The 25,700-nt window shown below is 39.5% G+C and overlaps 1 protein-coding gene across 1 annotated transcript; it reads right to left on the bottom strand.

The window, feature by feature from the left end:
* Positions 1 to 569: 569 nt before the first annotated feature.
* ak7a (adenylate kinase 7a) lies at positions 570 to 25,515 on the bottom strand (the record flags this gene model as incomplete). The annotated part of the gene is made up of 19 exons (XM_081378969.1): positions 570 to 648; positions 739 to 897; positions 3,158 to 3,351; positions 3,520 to 3,717; positions 5,735 to 5,800; positions 5,879 to 6,007; positions 6,146 to 6,251; positions 8,039 to 8,167; positions 8,342 to 8,491; positions 8,581 to 8,658; positions 9,220 to 9,310; positions 9,419 to 9,507; positions 9,600 to 9,683; positions 9,791 to 9,901; positions 10,807 to 10,901; positions 11,107 to 11,215; positions 23,632 to 23,784; positions 23,856 to 23,961; positions 25,373 to 25,515. 19 exons carry the CDS (start codon positions 25,513 to 25,515, stop codon positions 613 to 615), a joined length of 2,226 nt encoding a protein of 741 aa, XP_081235095.1. The 3' UTR covers positions 570 to 612.
* Positions 25,516 to 25,700: the final 185 nt, after the last annotated feature.

The raw sequence follows: 25,700 nt of genomic DNA, 5'->3' as shown, positions 1-25,700 counted from the left end.
AGTTTTGGGTAGTAATTAACTGAAATTAGTGAGACTTCAAATTTAAATACATTTTCCATTATCTTAGCTGTTTTCAGTGAACAGTAGGCTATGTTTACAGTACAAGTATTTTTTGTTTTTCACTTTAAGTTTGGTTCTTGTCTGTTTTTTTAATATGTTTAAGTTTAAGTTACCATAATATCAAAATGGACATTTACATTTTTTTTAAGGAATATTGCAGAATTTATTATTAATGATTTGTCCATGTACAATGTACATCATATTTTCTTTTTAATTAATGTACCATCTTAATCTTTAATCAGAATAACTTCCCCTCCCTCTTTCATAATCATGTCTTCTCATCTCTGATGATGCGAGGGCGGGGCAACCTGTCACTCACATGAGATCGACCAATAGCAAACTACAACCATCCAATCAATTCCCCATGGACAAAATCCTGCCCCACATTTTTTCTTGTTCGAAAAGTCGTTTGCCCCTTGGGAAGGTGGTGAAATTTTAAATCTTTAACTAGCACCTGTTTGTAGAGATTACATTTTTTTTTTTTTTTATAAGACACAGCACACACTTTTAATGACACTTTTTATTTTACATTTATTGTTACACCAGAATGAGCTAATCATCTGAGTTGTTCCTGAAGAGGTATTCAGCCTGAAATGGAGTAAAGAGAATATGAATTAAGTTGAAATAATTTGTTGTTAAATAAAACACAGGATATGAATACCATTATACAAGTGTTACCAAAAAGTCCACAGGGTCATCAGGCTTGACCTTACAGCAGTCCGCCAGTCCTTGTGTGACAGTGGGCATGACGTATTTCATCAAGTAGTGTCTCATGGGGACAGATCGTGTCTCTAATAGCTCCTGCTCCTGCTTCTTCACCTCGACCATGTTCCTGTTCTGCAAATACACATCCACAAGCTGAACAATGTAGTCATTCCAAAGGGAAAGACAAAGCTTTTGCTGCCCATTCATACACTACTGATCAAATGTTTGTGGGCAGTAAATGTCATGTCTCTCATATGGACTTTTATGTTTAGTTTTATTTAAAGGTGCTGTATGTAGGATTCAGCGACCTCTAGCGGTGATGTTTCAGATTGCAACCAATAAGTTTACAAGCGCGTGCTCTTGCCATTGCGCGTGCTGACCGTGCTCGAATTTATGAGCGAGCACTGTGCATAGACAGTATAGAGCTGGTAAGTCCCGCCCATCCGTAAAACCCCAAGTGGACCTCTAGGTTGAAAAATCGTCAATGCAAGTGAATGGGAGAAAATAATTATTTTCTGGTCCCGTTTGAATTGTGCCATGAATGTGAACATGTTGTCTGTGAATTTTTTATATAACTTTTCATGTTACGAGTTTGACAGTATGTTGTATGATTCTTCGGCTAGCAGTTGTGGAAAAGACATAACGAGAAAGACTACATGTCGCCTATGTGACGTCACCCCATAAAGTTGACTTACCCGTGGTTTTCACCAACCTCAACGATTTTGTCCTCTCCCTGAAAGAAGGCGGTGAAGTGCACCAAAGACACAGCCATGTTTAGCGGGATTCGTGAGCTAGTGTCCGTGTGCTAGTGGTGTTGACGTTTCAAACGCGTCGAAAGCAGCGAAGAGTTGTAGTCCACAAAGTGCTCTCACACCAAGTCTAACCGTATCAAACTTCTACCCGCTAAATTGTAGCATTCTTTACACAAAAAGTTATATAAAAAATTCACAGACAACATATGTTCACATTCATGGCAAAATTCAAACGGGACCAGAAAATAATTATTTTCTCCCATTCACTTGCATTGACGATTTTTCAACCTAGAGGTCCAGGGGGATTAGCGGAAGGGGCGGGACTTACCAGCACTATATAAACGGCACTGTGGGTACCTTCCATACTGAGACGCAACACACTGGAGAAAGCATCACACAACATGCTGGAAACTCAGGTAAACTCCCACTGCAACGTTACAATAATAGGCTACTTTTATCAGCTTGACGTTGAACTAATGCTCCATGCTCGTACCATGATAAGTATGGAACCCCATCAACCGTGCCGAATTCTGCCACTGCAAGCACCACTGCAAGCACCACTTCACATTTTCTTCAGGAAATGTACATTCTAGGTTTGTAGATAAGATTTCTCCATGATTCAAATGCCCTGCCGATGTTGAGCTGTGTTTTTTCACCCGAAGTTCATCCGATTCACGTCTGGCCTTATGAGCTTCAGCAGAAAATTTTTGTTTTTTGTTTTTTATCAATATGTGGAGTTTGTGTTGGAGTCTGTGTTGTGCTGGGAGCAAGTCATTTCTTAGTGTTATCAGACATGTCATAAGTTGCATAAGTCATAAGCCCATGTCATAAGTTGCAGTGTCGTCGCTGTTGAGTGCAAAGTCAGTAGGCTAGACGAGGCGAGAGGCTCGGGAGCGCGCATGCAGGTGACGTCACTGGATTTTGCGGTAAATCCGACCCGGCACCTTCACATAAAAATAAGAATACTTGCTTTCCGAGGTAATAGCAAAACCTGCAAAGTGGATAATTTTAATGTGAGATTACAACCCCTTCACACACATGCAATAAAAAAAGGATTCATTTTAGTAGAAAAGTTACATACAGCACCTTTTATTTAATAAATACACTAGAAAACTAGAACAGGACTGCAAAACTAGAAACAGGAAATTAAGAATAAAAGTTCTGCCACAGAATAAAAGTTTACATCTCGCAACTGTGTGTTTATACCTCGTAATTCTGAAATCTTTTCTCAGAATTGTGAGATATAAACTTGCAATTGCGTGTTATAAAGTCCAATTCTAAGGAAAAGACTGACTCTTTTCCTCAGAATTGCAACTTCATATCTCACAATTTTGACTTTATAACACACAATTGCGACTTTATATCATGCAATTCTGACTTTGTATCTCCCAAATGTGTGTTATAAAGTCAGAATTGTGAATTTATTTTTCGCAATTGCGAGTTTATATCTCACAATTCTGACTATAACACGCAATTGCGACTTTAAATCATGCAATTCTGAGATAAAAAGTCATCATGTGACACTAAAGACTAATGATGCTGAAAATTGTAATAACATTTTGCAATATCAATGTTTTCACTGTATTCTTATTAATTAAATAGTCATGGTGAGCATAAAATAATTTTAAAAACAAATTTACCCATTCGTCCAAAAGAGCAGCCATTTTATCATTCTCCACGAGTTCCTTCTCAACTTCCTCCTTTTTCAGCTGCTGGTGCCATTCATCATCTTTCCTCTTCCTCTTTTCCTGCATTTCCTCTGGACTCAGGCCATAGTTCATGGGCCGCCCCACCGTCTTAATTATCTTCTCCACTGTGGCCACGCTCTCAACGTCTGAGAATGACATCATGAAAACACTATTCTTAATAACAATACCACCCTGCTTCATAACTATCAGCTTATCCGTCAGTTCATTTATCAATTTAATGGTGTGTGGTGTATGGATAATGTGCCATTAGCTTATGTGAGTGCAAAAATAAGTGTGAAAGTTTGGGTTTTAACCGATGTGTTCGGGGTGGATTTCCAGTTCATCGAAATAGTCAAGCACGGACTCGTCTTCTGGTGAAGTCTCCCTGAATTTTGCAAGACTCTCTGTAAACTCTTCTTGAGTGTAGTGCATTTCCTCTGCCACATTCTGCGGGAGACTCCGAACGCGCTCCTTAAGAAATTCATCAGTGGCTTCCAGTGAGAAGACGAACCCTGAAGGAAAAAGCCAGTGGTTGTTAACATGAAACATTGCATTTGCCAGCCCAGTTTTACTTGCGTAATGTCACACATGACCGTTCAAAAGTTTAGGGTCAGTAAGATATTATGTTTTTGAAAGAAGTCTTTTATGCTCACCAAATCTGAATTTATTTGATTAATAATAAGCCTAAATTCAATCTGTTCATCATATAAAGCGATCGAGTCTCTTCAGAAAATTTGAACTAAATTGCTCAAATCATGTGTCATGATTCTGCCTTCTTGTCCTTGATTTTCTCTAGTCTTGAGGCAGGATCCTGACAGATCCATGTTTTGTGTGCAAGCACATGGCCTTTTGTTTGGGCCATGTGCTTGTGTTGTCTCATTACTTAACTCCGCCCCCTTGTTCTCCTCGTTAGTCATTATTGTTTCATCTGTGTCACCTGCTGTCATTATCAGTTTCTCCCTTGTGTTTGCTGTCCTGTGCCGGTTCACTATCATACATAGTGAAACCTTGTGTGTGTAATTATCCCTGTGAGTATCCTGTCAAGAGGATGGGCAACTTCGGTCCTGGAGGGCCAGTGTCCTACAGAGTTTAGCTCCAACCCTAATCAAACACACCTGAACAAGCTAATCAAGGTACTAGAAAGTTAGGGGTTGGAGCTAAAGTCTGTAGGACAGTGGCCCTCCAAGACTGAAGTTGCCCATCCCTGGTCTAGAGAAAGTTCTGATTCTATATTTGCTGTTTGTTTATTGTCTAGTTCAGGGGTGTCCAAACTCCTGGAGGGCCACTGTCCTGCAGAGTTTAGCTCTAGCCTGCCTCAACACACCTTCCTGGAAGTTTCTAGAAAGACCTTGATTATCTGGTTCAGGTGTGTTTAATTGGGGTTGGAGCTAAACTCTGCAGGACAGTGGCTCTCCAGGAGCAGGATTGGACATCCCTGGTCTAGTTATCTGTCAAGTCATAGTCTAGTTTAGTCACTCTTTGTCCTGTCTATGTTTTGCCCCCTTGTGGGTTTTGTTTTCCCTTTTTGTCTATAATAAACGTTGTTCAATTGCATACGTTCTGCATATGGGTTCATCTCCTCCACACCTCATAACAATATGGTTCAGTTTTACGATTTTTTTTTTTAAGCAGTGGTAGTCACGTAGCTGTCAATGGAGGGAAGATCATCAAAAATATCTTCATTTGTGTTTTGAAGATGAATGAAAGTCTTATGGGTTTGGAACGACATGAGGGTAAGTAATTAATGACAGAATTTTCATTTTTGGGTGAACTATCCTTTTAATAAAACAGTACAAACAGTAATAATATTATTATAGTTAAAAAAATATACAATTTAAATTATTTAAATTATAATTTAAAATATTAGCTGATTTTAATATTATTTTAAAATGTAATTTATTCCTGTGATGCAAAGCTGAATTTTTTTTTTGTCACATGATCCTTCAGAAATCATTCTAATATACTGATTTGCAGCCCAAGTAACATTTCGTATTATTATTTATGTTCAAAACAGTATTAATATTTGCTGCTTAATATTTTTGTATTTTTTTTCAGGATTCTTTGCTCAACAGAAAGTGCAGTATTTCTTTGAAATAGAATTTTTTCTAACAATGTAAAAGTTTTGTCACTTTTGGTCAACTTAGTTTGTCATTGTGGAATAAAAGTTTGTATATAAATATATATATAAAAATATATATATATATATATATAAATATATAAATATATATATATATATATATATATATATATATATATATATATATATATAAAACACTTACTGAACTCAAACTTTTGAACAGTGTATTTCCGGGTGAAACAGGGTATTCGATAGGACAAAAATGACATGTAGAAGCTGAAGAGTCTCTCAATGTTAATTATTTCCCTATGCATCACTGCCACAACTCTTATTACATGAACATTAACAAGCATTACATTATTGTGATATTACTAAGAGGTTTGAAGACTGCATCATGCAATTAAACATTTTTACCAGCAAAAGTGGTGAAATATGTATGTTCTGAAACTAACCTGGAATCAACACTTTGCTATACTGAGGTGTTGTAGATCTTGTATCATCTTCTTCCATGTTTGCATCTGGAACATTTTAGAAGTTAAAGGGGAAGACTGTTACCATTTGGTTTTTTTTTTTTGTTTAAAAGGAAGATAGCTGACCATGGAAAAGCTCTTTAGCCTGTGTATAGGTCTTTGGGTATCCATCCAGAATGAATCCTTGATTTCTGCAAGGCATTGAGTTTAGCTTCTCCCTTATGATATGCATTGCATGCTGCTCATCCAACTGGCCTGTGAGAAAACATCAAGTAACACTTACTATATCAGTTGTAAGTCAGATCTGATCTGATCAGATCTATATCAGATCTGTTACAATCATATTTCTAGATACATAAATCGGATCATGTCGAAGCTTCATTCACTGCATACCATCATTCTGAAGCATGCTGTTCTTTATAGTGTTAAGCTGCTCTTCAGCACCAGTGAGCGTTTCCTCATTCTCCTGTGTCTTCTCACTGCTTTCAAGCAGTTCCTCCTGAAGAACACACACTGAACATTCAAAAAACAGCTTCATATACAGTGGGGCCAAAAAGTCTGAGACTGTTAGTGAAAATACTTCTACTTTATAAAACATATTACTCAGTATACATTATATTATCTCTGCTTGTTTGGATTTCTCTCTTTGCCCTGTGCTTTTGACCATTTGCCTGTTTGGATTACGTGTTTGGATAACCCTTTAATACACTTCTATGTTAAGATCCTCAATGTTGTGTCTCAGAGCAGTTCATAACAATTTCTTACTATCAGAAATCAGTCATTATCAAATGAAAACAGTTGTGCTGCCTAATAAGTTAGTGGGAACTATGATAGATATATATATTTAGGTGTGTATGGAGCAGCATATAGATTATATATATATATATATATTTAGGTGTGTATGGAGCAGCATATAGATTTTGCAGGGCTCTGGCAGTGCTCCTCCTGCTCCTCCTTGCACAAAGGCAGAGGTAGCGGTCCTGCTGCTGGGTTGTTGCCCTCCTACGGCCTCCTCCACGTCTCCTGATGTACTGGCCTGTCTCCTGGTAGCGCCTCCATGCTCTGGACACTACGCTGACAGACACAGCAAACCTTCTTGCTACAGCTCGCATTGATGTGCCATCCTGGATGAGCTGCACTACCTGAGCCACTTGTGTGGGTTGTAGACTCCGTCTCATGCTACCACTAGAGTGAAAGCACCGCCAGCATTCAAAAGTGACCAAAACATCAGCCAGGAAGCATAGGAACTGAGAAGTGGTCTGTGGTCACCAAATGCAGAACCACTCCTTTATTGGGGGTGTCTTGCTAATTGCCTATAATTTTAACCTGTTGTCTATTCCATTTGCACAACAGCATGTGAAATTGATTGTCAATCAGTGTTGCTTCCTAAGTGGACAGTTTGATTTCACAGAAGTGTGATTGACTTGGAGTTACATTGTGTTGTTTTAAGTGTTCCCTTTATTTTTTTGAGCAGTGTATATATATATACATTTTCAACGTTCTTTGAATATAAATCATTTGTAAAACATTAAATGTCTACTGTTACTTTTGATCAATTTTATTATTACTTACTGAAAAGTATTAATTAAAAAAAATCTTACTGACACCAATTTGTTTTAAACCATAGAAGCTGTTATGTTTTGACAACTGTAGAATAAATGTACACACCCATATTTATTTGACTATATGTATTAGTTTTAAATATACATGTATGTAGATGTTGGATATTTGTCTGTAACTTATCGGTTTCCTCCATAGTGTTTTGATATAATCAGCGTTAGGGTAACGCATTACAAGTAATGTGAGTTATTTAATCAGATTACCTTTTTCAAGTCACAAGTAAAGTACTATACAGGCGAGAATTAGCATTTCCTTCAGCCTAAGGTGTATTCGTTTTACTTTTGGTGTAAAAGAGCCAATACATTTGCCACAATTAGAAGTATTGGGAGTTTTTGTTATTATAAACCAAACAAGCAGGTGCAGCCAATATGAGCAAAAGTAATGTAACACATTCATTTCCATAAAAAGTAACTAAGTAATGCAATTAGTTACTTTTTTGGGAGCAACGCAATATTGTAACGCATAATTTTTAAAAGTAACTTTCCCCAACACTGTTTATAATTAACATATTGTACATACATATATATATATATATATACTTTATTAATTTAATTGTATTTATTTATTTTAGATCTATGGTTTGTATGCAACACAACAATTGTTCTTAATTACTGTAGACATTGTTAAAATATCAAAAAAAAAAGAAGCTGTTATGTCCTCACTCACCAGTTGTTTGACTTTCTCATTGATGGCTTCATTGACATTAATATGATGAAGTTTGTAATATCTGCACAACTTAACAGCAACTGAGCTTTTGCCAACAGCAGGGGGCCCAAGAAGACAGATTTTTATTGGCTGAAGGAAAAGAAAAGCAAAATAGGAGCATGTAAACATATTTTTTAAGATATATTGTTTAGAAATGTTTTCAAATTATTAAAAAGCGACAAAAAATTATTGGCAAAAGTTTTTTTTTTTTTCTGATTCTTATTCTTACACATGCCTCTATCAGCAAGTGTTATCAAAGCTTACCAACAGTTGCCTTGTCTGTTTGTATTCCTCCACCACACGAAATATGTTATCAACTATTCCAGAGTCATAATCCCAGCAGAGGTTTAATCTGTCCTTTAAGAAAACAGACTCAGTCTGAAGGTTGACACTGAGGTAAAGCAGGTCGGTTTCCTGTTAAAATACACAACAATTATTTATATTACCTTCACATATTATTTTATGGCATGGCAAAAAATGTGTGTTCAGCAAAAACAGCCTACCGTAATTGCCTTTGTGCCACAGGCATCCTCCTTTGGGACTTTTTCTATTTGTCCAGAACCCAGGGCAGAGGCAATGGCCTAAGGAAATAGACAGCTGCGTGTTTACTAATGATTTTTAGTGGTGGTTTCTCATAGAACGTTGTAGGGATGACATCAGAACCTGGAAGACTAAACACCACTGATTGCTTCGAGATTTTCCTATGGGATTTTATAATGGGGGTTTTCGATTCATATGAAAAATAAAGGCTGTGGTAAACATAACTTGACGATACTTTGACATTTTGTTCTACAACGTACACTGCACACACTCACACCTCAACCTGTCTTGTCTAGTTACTTATTAAAAACATACGTTTTCAAAAATGCTTTAAAAATTCACGTTTTCACTATGGGTGTGTGTAATTTACGTTGTAGAACAAAACATCAAAGTATAGTCAAGTTATGTTTTCCACAGGCTTTATTTTACACATGAATCAAAAAACCCCATAATAAAATCGCATAGGAAAATCTCAAAGGAACCAGTGGCGAATTAGTCTTCCGGGTTCTGACGTCATACCTGCAGCACTTTATTGCAAAACTAAAGTGTGAGCATTATATTGATCAGTAAATCATAAAGCAAAGTGTGCAATGATTTAATACTTTCACAATGTCTTCAAAAGTGTTCTTGGAATCATCCACAGCGAGGAAGTAGTGTGTTTTTGGTTTGTGATCGATGATGTTTTGAACCACTCTGAAATGACAAATGATGACAAAAATATCACATGAGAATAAAATTAAAAAGTTAAACAAAACACAAATCAACATCCTGGAAAAATGACATAACTGCAGTTTCTCAAACCTTGCAAGGTCGTGGATGTGAATGGCAGGAATGATGTTTGTCCCAGGTCCAAAAACAGGAATGCTGCTAAGCTCTCCGAGCCAAGCTGTCTGGGAGAAAGTGAACAAGTTAGGCAACAAAATGTGATTATGAATTCATATTGAAAAATAATGTTGCTCTTATACTTTTGTAATTTAAGTACTTTAAAGAAGAAGTGAAACATGTTCTCGCCCATTCCATACTGCAGCCCTGATGTTACAACATAAGTAGACAGCTTTGACTTTTTCTGAAAGAAAAATACAGGAAGTTTGTTTCATATGTTATGGTATTAAGATTGTTTCATATCATAAATGATTTGAAATGTATTAGGCTGGATTCTGGATGGATCATTACAGTCTTCCCCAGTTTAAGCACATGTTTCTCTGTGCTTGTGTGTTCTTTAAAGTTTGGATGTGGTCTTCTTCTTTTGTAGTCGTCTTCAGTCAAGGGAATGTCAGGATCATCCTTAAGATAAAATCAGAAAACGTAGCAAAATGAAAGATGTCGGGTCTGTTTATGGTCACTGGTACAGCACATTCTAACTGATAATATAAGCATAATGAAAAACAAAGTGAAAAAGTGTAATTTGTAAAAAATAAAAATAATAATAATATTTATTTCTAACTTTTTTAACAATTGTCACATAAAAAAGAAGGTAAAAACAAGGATTTTCGGAGTCAAATTTATGGAAGGTTTCTGCCACAGAATAAATAAATAAAAAAGATAATTGTGACTGGAATTCTGGCTTTTCCCCTGCAATTCTGTTTACACTGCACAAGTTTTACTTTTTTTCTCAGAATTGCAAGTTTATATTTCACAATTCTGTCTTTATAATTCACAATTGTGAGTTTATGTCTCATCATTTTGAGAAAAAAAGTTGTCTGAAGTGCGAGATATAAACTAACAATTTTGACTTTTTCTTCTCACAATTGCAACTTTTTAATCTGCAAATTGTGAGATATAAACTTGCAATTGTCAGCTCACAATTTGGACTTTGTGAGTTATGTCACAAATTCGGGAAAAATAAGTCAAATAAATCACAACTGCGAGATATAAACTCACAATTCTGACTTTATATTGTAATTCGCAATTGCAAGTTTATATCTCACAACTCTGACTTCATCAGAAAAGTCAGAATTGCAATGTATATCATGCAATTCTGACTTCATAACTCGCAATTGTGAGTTTGTCTCATAATTCTGAGAAAAAAGTATGAACTGCGATTCAGACTTTGCAACTCGCAACTGCGATTAAAAAAAGTGATACAAAGTTACAATTACCGTCTTTATTTTTTATTCCATGGTGGAAAAAAGTTTCAATACAAATTTGGACCTCACTGTATGATATAAATCTTTAAAAGCAACACTCACAGGATCAGCTGGTTTGGTCATTGCCCATGTCATGATTGTTGACAGCAGGATAAATATTTTTGAAGACCCAAAATGTTCAATTTCAGAGTGCAGGGCTACAGGAAACACAGATTTAATATACAGTTTTATAGATTGGTATGAATAAAGAAATAAACAGAAAATAATTTAAATGGCGTTAAGGCTGTATCCTAAAACCTAGTGAGCTGCATATTGAGGCAGAATTTTGGTCATCTGAACGTCCCTCACCATGTTTTGAGATGCAGCCTAGATAAATAGTCAGGAAATCTGAGGAATTGTTACCTGAAATGGCCCATGTTGCCTCATCTATGAGATCAGTGTGTTCAGTGATATTATATACAATAACATCACACTGCATCAGATACTGCAGGAGCTCCTCTCGACTCACAGACTGAAATATGATGAAACAAGATGCTCAAAATTCCTCTAGGTTCCCAGTAGGGCTGGGCGATATGGCCAAAAAAAAAATCACGATAATTTTTTTATATCAGTTGATATCGATAATTATCACGATAAAAGTCAAATCTTTATTTCTTTCAAGTTTAAAGGCTGATTTTTGCTCTTAAGTGAAAGTTGTAGAAACTAGAGCGTTAATTGTGGTTTTAAACTACTCTTTATTGTCAGAACATATCAGGACAAACACTTGCCAAACTGGTGAACATTTCACAGATCTGAGGTAGAAAATTCAAACATTTCTCATTTTTCCTTAAAGGGGCTATATGCTTTTTTCTGAAATTTAAACTCGCGACTGACACCTGTGGCCAAAAAACGGAACTGCTCTTCCTTTCTGCTCGCTCTCGTACGTGCACACTTCACAAGTCATCCGCTGCAAAGAAGTCAACATTATGTTTACAGAGGTAAGAACAGTCAAATACATATATTGTTTGAGAAACTAAGTTTGTTTGCTGACTAGCGGTGGTGGCAGAGTGATCTGAAACGTTTAACATGAACGCGCTTGACGTCACATCCGCAGACAGCGCGCGAAAAATCCGACCCGACAGAAAATAGGAAAAATAGGATACAGGCTTATAGGTGCACCCACTGTGAGCTGACAAGGTGTCAGTATGCTCATCAAGAGATGTTTGAGTCATACATGGTCAAATAAAAAGGCTATTGTTACGTTTATTTTGGGGAAACAGTTGCATATAGCCCCTTTAACAAAATAAATATCTTTATTGGACAATTTATTTCTTAGTTTTCTGCATGTGCTAATTTTTATTTGGTAAAATGTAATATTCTGACTGTTTGAGTTTTATTAAACTTAACCATTGGTCATCCAGTATCATGCATTTAGATCATGATAACCTCACTATCATGGCAAAATGTAACTTTATTGTTTCTATGGTATTTGTATGAAAAACAGTAGCCTAAATAAATTATTAAATACTGTAATTATATTCCATCAGTTCTTTAATACATCGTCTACATTAATAATATAATACAATTCAATATGTATATCCCACATTTCATGGTGCAGTTAATATTACTAGGCTAACGTTACAGTAAATCCATGGTAAATGATGGGAATATGTAGACGGAAAAGCCTTCTGACTGTATCGTTGCGCACATTGTTTCTCCTGTTTGTCAGCGCTGTTTCATCTGCCTTTAAACTGATTTAAATCACTGAGACATTGTGTTTCTCGCTGAATTCAAGTGCTTCTCACTGAATCTCGTGACGAGAGCGATCAGAGTAAACGCATCGGCTGTAGTGAGCTCGCGCTGCGCTGCCGTTTGGACTTTGAGCCGAGCGGATTAATGGTCCGTGTGGCGCGCGGTTCAAATGAGTTCCGCGATTCGTTCCGCTTTTGGCGCATAAACATTATCGAACATTTATCGAACTCTTGATATCGTTTTATCGAGAAAAATTATATTGCGATAACTATCGGTATCGTTTTATCGCCCAGCCCTAGTTCCCAGCTGTTTAAAGACGCAACTGAGACTTGTTACAAGTGTCAAGGACAAAAGGGTCATAAAAAGTAATTATCTGATATTTTATGAAATGTATTGACCCTCACACACAGGGGTCATCTATTATTTCATTTCTTGTTTTGTTTTCTTTGGGTTCGTCTCAATCAGTTTCCTTGCTCGTGAATCAGTATATCGTGTACATGAATTCGGGCACTATAAGTGTAACGTGCCCTGGGCCTGTGCTCATCGATGTTGTCATATGAACTCTTATTTCGAAGTTCTCTTTCATCTCTTTCAGTTACGATGTGGAAAGTTTTGACGACAGATGCGTCCTTAACAGGCTGGGGAACCACCCAGGAAGGCAGAACGGTGAACGGTCTGTGGCTGAGCAGACTACGTTCAGCGCACATTACCTATTTAGAGCTTTTACCATTTGGAAAGCTCTGAATCATTTTCTGCCTCGCCTGCAGGGACATCCCTTTCTAGTATGGTGCGATAATACCACGGCAGTGGCTTATATCAACCGTCAGGGCGGCATGCGCTCGTCGAAACTCCATGCTCTAGCTTACAGGCTTTTGGTGTGGAGCAGACAGGTTTTTCTGTCATTACGCATGACTCATGTTCCGGGCATTCTGAACAGAGGTGCGGGTCTGCTATCGAGGGGAAACCCAATTAGGGAAATTAGGGAAAACCTACGGGGATTGGCGTCTTCACCCGCAGATAGTGGAGATGTTATGGATGAGATTCGGACAGGCAGCCATAGATCTTTTCGCCTCGCGCGAAAACCACCATTGTCCTATGTTCTTCTCGCTAAAGGACGTGGACGCGCCCCTCGGGGCAGACGCATTGGCCCACCCATGGCCCAAAGGGCTGCTGTATGCTTTTCCTCCCCTGTGCCTGATAATTTCACACTGGTCAGGGTGAGAGAGCACGGCCTGTCTCTCATTCTGATAGCACCCAGGTGGCCCAAAGCCCCGTGGCTGGCAGAGATAATCCCTCTGTTATACGCCGAGCCATGGCGCCTCCCCCCTCGCACGGACATACTGTCCCAAGCCAACGGGGAGATTTACCACCCCCACCCAGACAAGGTGGCTCTCTGGGCCTGGCCCGTGAGAGGACGAACCTAAATGCACTGGGGCTCCCGCCGCGAATGCCAGGGTCGTTTCCACGCGATCCCTATATGGCTGTAAGTGGCAAGTGTTCGAAGGGTGGTGTGATGGGCGTGGTTTCACATCTTATCAGTGCTCGGTGCCTGACATTTTGTGTTTCCTGCAAGACCTTGTTAGATCAGATCATGTTGGAAGTTTCTACAGCCGCGTACAGAGGAGTTCTCAATAAAGAATGACTTCAGTTGAACGCGATCCCGACTGTCTCACTGGTCTCTGCTTCGATCAAAGAAAACTTTACAACAGATGGTGCCTTGTGACCCGGATGGAGACAAAGGAAACTCAAAGAATTTTAAGCTCAAAGAACTGAATCTTGAAACTTCAAGCTCAACAAAAGATCTGACAAAGATTGCCAGACTGAATCTTTCCAGCTTCCTCCAGATTGAAAACTTCAAGCTCCAAAAAGATCTCAATGCCTGACTGAGTTCCAGACTGAATCTTGAAACTTCAAGCTCAAAGATCTCAACAAAGCTGACTGAGTTTCAGACGAAATTTTTCTGTACAACCAACGATTCGGTGAGTTTCACTCCATTCAAAGAACCAATGCAGACCAGTGCAAATGTGTTTTTCCTCTGCGCCGTTCAGAGAAGTAGTTAACAAACAGCTGTAGAGTTTGGTTAACTAAAGATGAGCCTCTAAAAAAGTTTTCCTTTTAGAGATGAGATTTACCCTCTGTTGTGGGCAGGGAAGATTAACAGTTACATGTTAATATTGTGTGTATGCTCTTGATCTGTAAGCTAGAGAAAGTTAGCCTCAAGTGCTAATAGTTGGTATCCTTTGCTTTAGGCAGAGAAGAATTAGCTTTACGTGCTAGTTATTTCTGTTGATCCTCTGTTCTTGTCAGCAGGGAAGTTAAGTGTGGTAATTTGGAAAGTTAACAATAGTTAAGCTGTGTTAACAAGATTGTACCCTCTGTTTGTAAGACAGTAGAGAGAAGGTTTAGTGCAGGGATAGACAACAGAGCAGAGTTTGGCTCCAACTCTAATTAAACACACCTGAACAAGGCAATCAGTGTTTTCAGGATTACTAAATAGATACAGGCAGGTGAGTTTTTATCAGGGCTGAAGCTAAACTCTGCAGGACAGTGGCCCTCCAGGACCGGAGTTGTCTATCCCTGTTTTAGTGTGTTGTGATTGTGAAGTAACAAAGGAACTCACAAAATGGTTAGAAGGAATGCGAGACTATTTCCCACAACTGAAAAAGCTGACCGAGCTAAAACCGTTATGGACAGACAATGAGTTTAAGTCTTTGTTATCAGAGCACATGGACACATTCGTGACTGAGAAAGTCAGATTGAATTTAACAAAGAAATTTGACATTGATGCAGACAAAGTGTGGTCAATTGAAGATTGCAAGAAAGTGTTGGGTGCATGTATCAGGAAGAAAAATGTGAAAGGTATTATCTTCTGCCACAGAGAATTTAGCTTATCCATTGTACAAGAACAAGCGCAGTTTATTGCTAAGTTGAAAGAACAGAACAAACAATTGCATGCTCAAGTGTCGTGTTTCACGAAAACGGTGGGCCTCAAGGCATCAACCAAATTTGACTCAGAAAACCAACAGTCAGATGAAAGCTATTCTGATTTACAGTCTTTTGATAGTATAGAGGACAATGTCAATGCAGATGTAAATGCAGTTGAAGTGTGCGTAGCTAGACAAAAGCCTCAGGGAAAAGGTGTTGATACAGTTTCATTTGCAACCCCCATATTGCAGCCACAAGCAGTCAAAACATCTTTAGGTCCTAAAGATATTGAGATAATTGCTGAAAGTTTGCCATCAGTGCAAAGAAATTTTTCTGAGTTTAGGAGAGCATTGTTCAGTAAAATGCATCTTTACGACATGTCGTTGCCGGAAGTTACACAGCTGATATCACAAATTCTAACTGAATCTGAATTCAACAACTTTGAGTCTGCTGTTACTTCCGAACTGCAACATGTCAGTAAAGGCGATTTGAGAGAAGGTGTTTTGAAAATTTTAAAGAACATTGTTGGACCGAACGTGGACTGGTCAAAAATTACCAATTATGTACAAGAGAAAAAAGAAACTGTTTGTGAGTACACAGAAGGATTCTGTCAGACCGCTGCCGTTTACAGCGGAATTGCCGACACTCCAGAGAAAGTGTTAGGTCATAATGGTCCTCTAGTTCGTGCATGGTCCGATGGTCTTTTGTCAGAACATAGAAATGCATTGCCTTTCTTAGATCTTACATGGTCAAATAGAACCCTGCAAAACAACTTGGACAAGTTAGCTACTTGGGAAAGAGACTCTGATGTCAAGGCAAGAGTAAAAATTGCAGCAGCATCCTTTAAGGTCAATTCAGAGAAACAGAAATGCAAAAGTCCTAGAGAAGCCAGTTGTTCTTACTGTGGCAAGCACGGACATTTTGGAAATGAGTGTAGGAAAAGCAAAAAGAACTTTAAAGATGTAAATAAGGTTACTCAGCTTCTGCTTAGCCTGCTTGATATTCTGAAGCAGCCCCTCCCCTCCTCGTTAAACTCGTGGGGCAACTTGATACAGTGTTAACCATTTAGGCTGTGAGTGCTTAATTTCCCCAGCAACTCACAACAAAGATGAAAGACTTATTTTTTGTTTAATAGAACAAAAGGAAAGTGACTGTCTCAGCCTTTGTTTGAGGGACATTCAGTATACTCACAGCCTTAAAATGTTATACTGCAGAACACTACAATCAGACAGCATCCTCTGTTAATGATGTTTATTAGGACTGGAGAATGGAAATGTGCCAATTTTCTCACACACTGTACAGTGTGTACACAACACAGGGACAGAATAGGACATGGACAAGTGAGGTGCCCTGGGAAGAACTGAACGCAACATGCGTTCGGGGGTGAACCCAGGGTGAAGACACTACCTCATAGGCCTTTCCCGATTTAGTCCATCCTTACCTCACTGGTCCATAGGTGTCAAATAAATTAAGAAATAGGGAAAGAATGAAACGACAACCGTAGACTCTGAAAACGATAGAACCATAGTGTTTAAACTGCTACAACCGTAGTGTTTTGAAGAAATACTGCTCTGTTTTGTTTTCTTTCTTCCTCTGAGCAGATAAACACTTGAGGGCTGTTCCAAAAAAAAATCCATATGCAACGACGTCTCATCTGCATATGAAGCCACAACCTCAAGAAGACTACTACACCCACTGCTGAACGAGCCAATCACAAAAGAAAAAGAAAATAAATACACACCGCAGAGATACAAAACCTTCAGTCATCCATCGATATGATCAAGACTACAAGCCTGCACCATTATCTGAGTGCTGCACCTGGTTAACATGACTGAAGATAACTTTTCATGGTTCGGAAACCTGTTAGTATCAAGTGTGTCCCCCAACAAATGTCTCACGTCCAGCACAAGGAAATAACAGTTTTCAACCAGAAAAGACTATTACTCGTAAGGACTTCACGGACCCTAGTTGCATGTTATGTTTCTGTGTCAGCATGCAATTACAGATGAACAACACAGAGCAAGTTATATGTGCCTGTAACTTACACCAGTTACAAGAATGAACTTTATGTGTCTAAATTTGTATTTTTGTGAGAGTTTTTAAGAACTCTCAAAGAGGGGACTGAAGGATTCAAATTTAAGAATCTATTTCAAATATGCTTCCTTAAATAACATCACGGTAAAGAATATTGTATTTAGTGTTTAAGGGTAAGATAATGATTCTGCTCAGCAAAGTTGCCTTTCCTGTTTTCTCCTTATTGTCTGTAAATGGCTCTTGGAGTCCCAGTTTCACTCAGACTGATGGGATTAGCACACGAATGATTCACTGAGAATCTCACCTTTTGTTCTGCAAATGGCTTTCGGACCCAAATGGCTCTTGGAGCCTTATGCTGATTAAATTGAGACTGCCGGTCTGGGGCGGGTTCCTTAACCTGTATACTCATTTACATGCTTTGTTTGAATTTGTCTCCACCTTCAAAAGTCCCTCCTCCTAAAATGCCTATAAGACACCATGTAAATGTATATACTTTAGATCATGTTGGAAGTTTCTACAGCAACGTACAGCGGAGTTCTCAATAAAGAATAACTTCTGTTGAACGCAATCCCAACTGTCTCCTGGTTTGCTTTGAAGAAAGAAAAACTTTACAACAACCTCATGGAAAGAGGCAGGTCCTTTTCCACCATTAAGGTCTACCTGGCTGCGATTTCAGTCTGTTATGTGGGTTTTGAGGGCTCCACCCTCAGGCAGCACCCTCTAAACCACAGTTTTATGAAGGGTGCACGCCGCTCTGTGCCGGTCATCAGGAGATCTGTTCCAGAGTGGGACCTCTCCATGGTGCTGGAAGCGCGGCCTCTGTATCCTTTTGTGCCTCTGGGGAGTATTTCCCGTAAGCTGCTGTCCCTCAAGACAGCTTTGCTCTCGGCCTTGGCATCTGCTAAACGGGTCAGTGAGCTACATGGACTCTCGGTTCACCTCTCGTGCGCCAAATTCTCCCTAATACCCCTTTTCCACCAAGGCAGTGCTGGTGCCGGTTCGGAGCCGGTGCCTACTCGCGAACCAGTTCTTTGTGTTTCGACAGCCAAAGAACCGGTTCTCGGCCAGGAAAATTGGTTCCAGAGCGGCACCAACTCTTCGCTGGACTAGAACCGTTCTTTAATCACGTCATGCTGGGGGCGGGGTTATTGTCGAACTTCTTCTCGAACGTATCCTCCGTCCGAGCAGCACAAATGTGTTCTAAACGTCTTCTTTGCCCTATGGCAACGTACACAGTGATGACGTCGTTCGCTGGGCTCTCTAGTCAGTGGAAAAACAAACAGGTTCTGAGAAGGTTCGCAAGTTGAACCAACTTTGAACCAGCACCAGTTCCGAACCAGTTCTTTTTTGGTGGAAAAGGGGTATAAGTGGAGATAAGGTTTCCCTTTAGCCTAACCCGGCCTTCATGCCGAAATGCTTCCCTGTGTTCACTTCGGAGGTTTTGGAGCTATCCGCTTTTCACCCTCCACCCTTTGCCTCCCCGGAGGATCAGGGGCTGAATGCTCTGTGTCCCGTCCGTGCTCTGCATGCATATATGACCAGGACCAGTGCTTTCCGCAAGAGCGACCAGCTCTTTGTTTCAAGGGCTCCCCCGCACAAGGAGAGTCCCATTTCAAAGCAATGCCTCTCACATTGGCTTGTGGACGCTATACTATGGCTTATGAAGCAAAGGGAGTGCAGCCCCCAGGGGGCATCAGAGCTCATTCCGCAAGGGGCTTAGCTGCCTCTTGGGCTTTGTTCAGGGGAGTGCCACTGCAGGACATCTGCTCCGCGGCCAGCTGGGCCTCTCCTCATACCTTTGAGCATTACTACCGGTTGGATGTCACCAGAACCTTGGTGGCACACTCGGTCCTAGGGGTAGGGTCCTCTTAGCCCTTTCCCACAGCCCCGTGGGGTTAACCAACGAGGAGTGAATGGGCTGGCTGGCCATGTTCATTCCTGTCACCAAGCATTCGCATTCCTTCTTGGGTTTAGCTATGTGCATTGGTGATGCGGGGGCCATTATCATGTATGTGTCTCATGCATGTTTCATGCACTGCTTGCCCACAGCAGTTTGGCGTGGCGTCACCCTTGCAGGGTCATGTCTGTGGGACGTGTCAGGCACCGCCTCTCTGAAGTGACCGTCCTTCTCTGGCCTTCAGAACCTCACTGTGAGTGTATTGGGCAATCGGGGAGCTGTCCATGTCTCTCCCATAGGTGGATCTCGAAATGAGATGATGAAAGAGAACAATAGGTTACTGTCGTAACCCCGGTTCTCTGAAACATCGAGTGGAGAGATCCACCAGCGAGAAGCGAATATACTTACTGAGGGGAAGGAGCGCGCCTGACAGCTATATGCCTTAGGTAAGGGGGTGTGGCCTTACCTGGCATTGTCTGCGCGCTTCTGTCTGTTAGCCAGACTTGGTGCAATTGGATGCTTCTGCAGAGGTCAGGTACAGGATGCCCTTCCCATAGGTGGATCTCTCCACTCGATGTTTCAGAGAACCGGGGTTACGACAGTAACCTATTGTTATTTTCTGTGCCCACTGTCCCTATGTTCTCTTCATGTGTTTAGTTCCTGTTTGCCTTGTTTGTCTTCGTAGTTTCCCTTATTAGTTTTCATAGTTACTTATCATCTACAATTGTTCATCATTAGCCCTTGTGTTCCCTGTGAATTTGTACCCATTTCAGTGTTCTTTGTCATCGTTCTTTCATGTCCCTCTTTGTAAGCTGTTGCGTTCCTGGTTTCCCGTCTCTCGTTCCCCTGTTTGGATTATACCCATGCTATCTGAGTTGCTCAGTTCAGTCATGCCACTGCACGGACTCTGGAATTAGACTCTGGAATTTTATATCGATCTTGCACTGCTACTGAGTGGCTCTGCATTTACTGTGCCACGCCCCAGCCGTCATGGAGGCCAAACCCAAAGCAGCAAAGGCTGTTCCAAGGTGTTTAAGACTGGTGTCCAGTGAGGTGGGACCCATCACTGATGTCGGTGCGAGGAGCCGGCGTCCCGGTGGTCCCAGCGCATCCGAGTTCGGAGGTACCAGCACATCATAGTCTGGTGGTCCCAACGCTTCCAAGTATGGTGGTCCCAGAGGTCCTACCAGAAACGGCTGTGCTTCTTGTAATGGCAGTCGCAGTCTTATGTGTTTGGGTCGCACACATCTACAGCTTCTTCCGAGGTGGCAGCAACTGCTCCTGAACCTTCTGCCTGTTCTAATATGACCAAGGAGGCCGTCCTTGAACTATCTGCCTGCCCTGACACAACCATGGAGGCCATCTCCAAACTCGTCTTCTTTGACAAGACTACGGAGGTCATCCCTGAACTACTTTTCTTCTCTGACACGACCACAGACGGCATCCTTAAACTCCCTGTCTGCCCTGACAAGACCACAGAGGTCGTCCCTAAACTCTGTCTGTTCAGACACGGTCACGGAGAACGTCTTATCCATCTGCCTTTCCATCTGCTCCACCGTGGAGATCTTCAGTCTCGTCAGCTCCACCTTGGTGGCCACCTGCTCTGCCAGCTCCACCCTGTTCGCTCTGCCTGCTACACCATGGTCCCCTGCTCTGCCGGCTCAACCTTGGTCACTAGCTTCACTTCTGCCACACAGACCCGGCCCGACATCCTGCCCCTTGATCAGCCTCAGCTCCACCCCCCTCCAGGACTTATTGTTATGTTTTTGGAGCATCTGGAAGCTGCTCCTTTGAGAGGGGGCTCTGTAACATGTGCCCTGGGTCTGTGTTCATCGATGTTTTCATATGGACTCTTATTTTGAAGTAATTTTCTGTGCCCATTGTCCCTAAGTTCTTTTCCCCTGTTTAGTTCCGGTTTGCCTTGTTGCCTAGATTGTCTCCGTAGTTTTACATAGGAACTTATCTACACCTGTTAATCATTAGCCCTTGTGTTCCCTGTGTATTTATAACCCTGTGTTTCAATTATCTTTTGTCGGTGGTTTTTTTTGCATGTCTCTCTTTGTAAGTTTTTGTGTTCTTGGTTTCTTCTTTCTAGATAATGTCTCTGATTCCCCTGTTTGGATTATGTTCCTGTCTTTGTTTTGGATTATCTTGATTTGTGTTCTTTGAATTGTTTCTACACCTGGTCCCTTGCTCACTACACATTGGGACACTCCATTTCTGGCAACATGAAAACATCTGTGTTGTACAGCCAGCATCACTACTGATATTTACGAATAACAGCAGAACTGATGCTTTTTGACTTTTTTTGTTATGCTATTTAAAGTATATTAAGGTAAATAATTTGATTGTTACATTTCCCTTCAACATTTCAACTGTAAATGATCTAGGCTATGGTAGCGAGATTTTTCACTACCTGTCTATCAATGTTTGTGTAATATTACGTTTTTGTTTCAATACATCTGTCTTGTTGTGTCATGATGTGTGTTACATTTCCCTTCAACATTTCAACTCTAAATGATCTATGGTAGCAAGATTTTTCACTACCTGTCTATCAATGTTTGTGTAATATAAATTTTTTTTTTTTTCAATACATCTGTCTTGTTGTGTCATGATGTGTATTGAGCTGGCTTACAGTACAATATATTTGTGCTTCAGAATTTACTTATCTTGGACTTTTTAGGGAGCAAAGTTTCAATGCAGTGGAATTTGTGATTGAGACAGGCCTTAAAGGTCCCGTTCTTCGTGATCCCATGTTTCAAACTTTAGTTAGTGTGTAATGTTGTTGTTAGAGTATAAATAATATCTGTAAAATTATAAAGCTCAAAGTTCAATGCCAAGCGAGATATTTTATTTAACAGAAGTTGACTACATCGAACGGCTGGATTGGACTACACCCCTCTACTTCCTTCTTTAATGACGTCATTAAAACCGTGTTTTGACTAACCTCCGCCCACAGGAATACAGGCGTATTGATGGCGAAATGTCAACAGACGTGGTTGATGTTTATCTATAATCGGATACCGCAAAAGTTTAATTCGAAGTTGTTAGTTTGCTCTGTCCATTTCACCACGGACCGTTTTTCTAACCTGGGATAATATTAAGCAGGCTTCTCTCAGCGTTTCATACTGACGAAGGGGGCAATTTCAACTATATTCCAGCAAGCGGTAAGTAGTGATTTACTATGGAAGTAGCTATCAACTTCACATCGTTTCTCTTAGTAGGATGAAAATAATCTTACTTAAACTGTGATTAATATACAGAAAGCGATCAAAGAACAACCCCTTTCCAATCTCCCAAGCTGTCAATCACACAGCGCGAGTTTATCTGGACACTTGCCAAAACTCGTTATGAAATCAATGATGCTGTTACACTGCACAACGAAGCTCTGACTGTATTTATATACCTCATGTTTGCATTGGTGAAATCATTAGTGAGTGCAGAAACTGCGTTGCAATGATAAGATCTTTTTTCACACGATCAACAGACTGTCATCTGCTCAATGCTCATCACTGCAACCTTTTGCAGATTGAAATAGATCTAAATACTTAAAAAAACTTATCACGATTCGTTAATCCCGATAGCTGTAATAGTAAAAACGTATAATAGCTGTAATAGTAAAAGTTTTCCAGATAGTTCCACATGTAATGCCAGATATTTCATATGCAAGCATGTCAGCCAATCACAGCAGAGGGCGTTTACGCTGAAGTCTCTCAGCAGACACGCCCCTTCAAACAGAGCGTTCAAATCATGGGATGAAATCAGGCAAGGAAATATGCCTTTTATTTCTAAATTATAACAATTTTTGATCTAAAAAACATACTAACATTATAAGGGCACCCCAGGAAACATTATAAAATAATAAAATAATCCATGGAATGGGACCTTTAAAATGGCAGATTCCCTGATCAGTGCCCTGACTACTGAACTAGAAAGCTGATTGAGACACGCCTTTTTCTGCATGTTGTTTGCAGCACATGACTTTAATTTGGTGGACAGAAATGTAAATACTTTACTTTTATTTTATATTTTTAACAAAACTGCTTCACTGTTTATTTCATATTTTCTAAGAAATAATAAAAACTAAAGAATTTAATTATTTTAAGAATTCCATTATATTAATGATTTTTTTTTCATAAGCACCATTGTATACAATATATCATGATATATCACCAACGAATGTTTTTATTTTTTGATTCCAAAAAAAAACTAAATTAATTTTAGTTCAGAATTTTAAAATGTGCTGTTCATATTAGTGTATTGTGTGCGTGAATCTCACTTTTTTTTAAATGCCATCTACAATACCACAAAAGAAATGACAGATGATAAACTTAACTAACCCAATATTCCTCCAGTGCAAAACGTTGTTTTTTTGCACCTTTATTCGCAACTGTTCCGACTATCTGAAATCGTGCGCCTTCTGAAGCCTGTTCTTGTTTGTCTTCCTCCTCTTCATTAGCGAGAGACTCTCCGACGACACACGACGACAAGAACTAAACAAAGCAACATTAAGCCACAGCGCTTATTATATTCATGTAATTTATGTACCTAATGACTCTTTTACCTGCGCGATATATTTGGATGAGTATGAGTCGATGTTGTTGAAAAAGACTCGTTTGGAGCGGCTCTCGCTGTGGTTGGCCATGTTTGTCGTTTGGTTGCTATGGAGACTTGGAAAGATCACACAGACTAAACTCTTTGGATGGCACGAAATATCAACGCAATGTATTTTATAAAACCTTGTCCTAAACATTTTTAATTATTGTTGTTGAGATATTTGTACACCTCACTATAAATGCATTAGGCTACACGACAAAATGTTTAAAAGTTTTTTGCATTTCAACAGTGGAACATGTTCATGGTGGTAATGTGATTGAGCTTGGGGGGGGAGACAATATTGACAACTGTGTCTAAAATATAGCTGTAATTGCAATGACAGGACAATTGTTAATTACAAGAAGAATTAATTGCGAGATTTAAATACGAAACAACCTGTGCACACACGAGTGCTCAAAAAAAAAATATTTTTTTTTACTTATTTTGTATAAAAGCCATGCATTCATGAAGAAAATAAACTTATAAAATGTGCAATAATATTTAAGTGACTTGAAATCTAACCGTCTTTTAGTAGAGTTTGTGTGTTTGGTAGTACTTACAGAGAAGTCAGAAATATCTCAAATGTTTTTCTTTAATTTAACTTAGGATTATTATTATAAACGCTGATAAATCAATCTTTTGACTGTATGTCAGTCATTGTTTAGTTTCATTTTGTTTGTTTGTAAGTTATTGCATGTACATATTAATGTTTTGCTGTTTCTGAATAAACGTGGCAAAAATTTCATTAAACATTTTCATTAAAATAGTCAAATACAATTCATAGCCAGAAACCAGTCTGCTTTGTAAGGGACTGCATTAGGAAAGTAAATTTAGAGATTCAGAAACTTATGCCCGGTTTCACAGAAAAAACAAGGCCTAGTCCCAGACTAAAATGCATGTTTGGGCAGTTTTAACTGAAACTAACTTGCACTGGCATTAAAATATGCCAGTGCCATTGTATTGTCTCAACGCACACCAGTAATGTTTTTTCTAGCTCCTAACTCACTAACGTCTTTCCTTTTACTGAAAAACACATAAAATAACAGTTAAAAAGAAAGGTCTGCTTTTATTTGCACAATGTTATTTTGTTATTTATCTTGTCGTACTACAGAGCCCCTAAAGGGACATGGTGGCGGGGGAAAAAAATTAGATGGAGGAAAAATAATAAGGCAATGTATTTGCGTTCTCTATGCGTCATTCCAGTAGACAAAACCAAATTAACCAATGTTTTTTTAATCAAATTTAAAACATGGTTAAATAAGTGCAAACATGTTGTCTAATGCCAAAAACATTTAAAGTAAGTGTATACATGTAGTGTAATGACATGCTGTTATTTCACACAGAGGTCAAGTCAAGTCAGCATGTGCTTGTGACATGAAACAATGCTCACAAGTTTATTCAGAATCTTCATCATTTTAGCATGATCTCATCATTCTTAGGTTAAAGTCAGGTAAAACAACCTACTTTTTGTAAATTGTCTAGAACAGGGGTGCCAGTCCTGATCCTGGAGATTTGGGCACCTGTGCTGCGTCCCAACTCGGAGGCTGCATCCTTCGAAGGCCGGTTGCGTTACCGCAGCGCGACGAAGGCTGTCCCAATTCAAAGGCTCCTCCAAATGAGTCCTTCATTTCATGTACATTAATGAATGATACAACAGATGAATCCTTCGCTGCCTTGTCTATCCCAGAAATCATTGCGCACCTGTGATGGCACGATTTTTTTTGATAAATTGCGCATTACACTTTTAAATGTAAGTATTGGGTTTCAGTTTACTCAAGTATCTAATGATACGAATGAAAAAAAAAAAACGTTT

This window comes from Scardinius erythrophthalmus (genome assembly GCF_964197995.2).
Source record: "Scardinius erythrophthalmus genome assembly, chromosome: 11".
Lineage (NCBI taxonomy): Eukaryota > Metazoa > Chordata > Actinopteri > Cypriniformes > Leuciscidae > Scardinius > Scardinius erythrophthalmus.
Note: the sequence above shows the minus strand (reverse complement) of the source record. Positions and strands in the feature narration are given on the sequence as shown.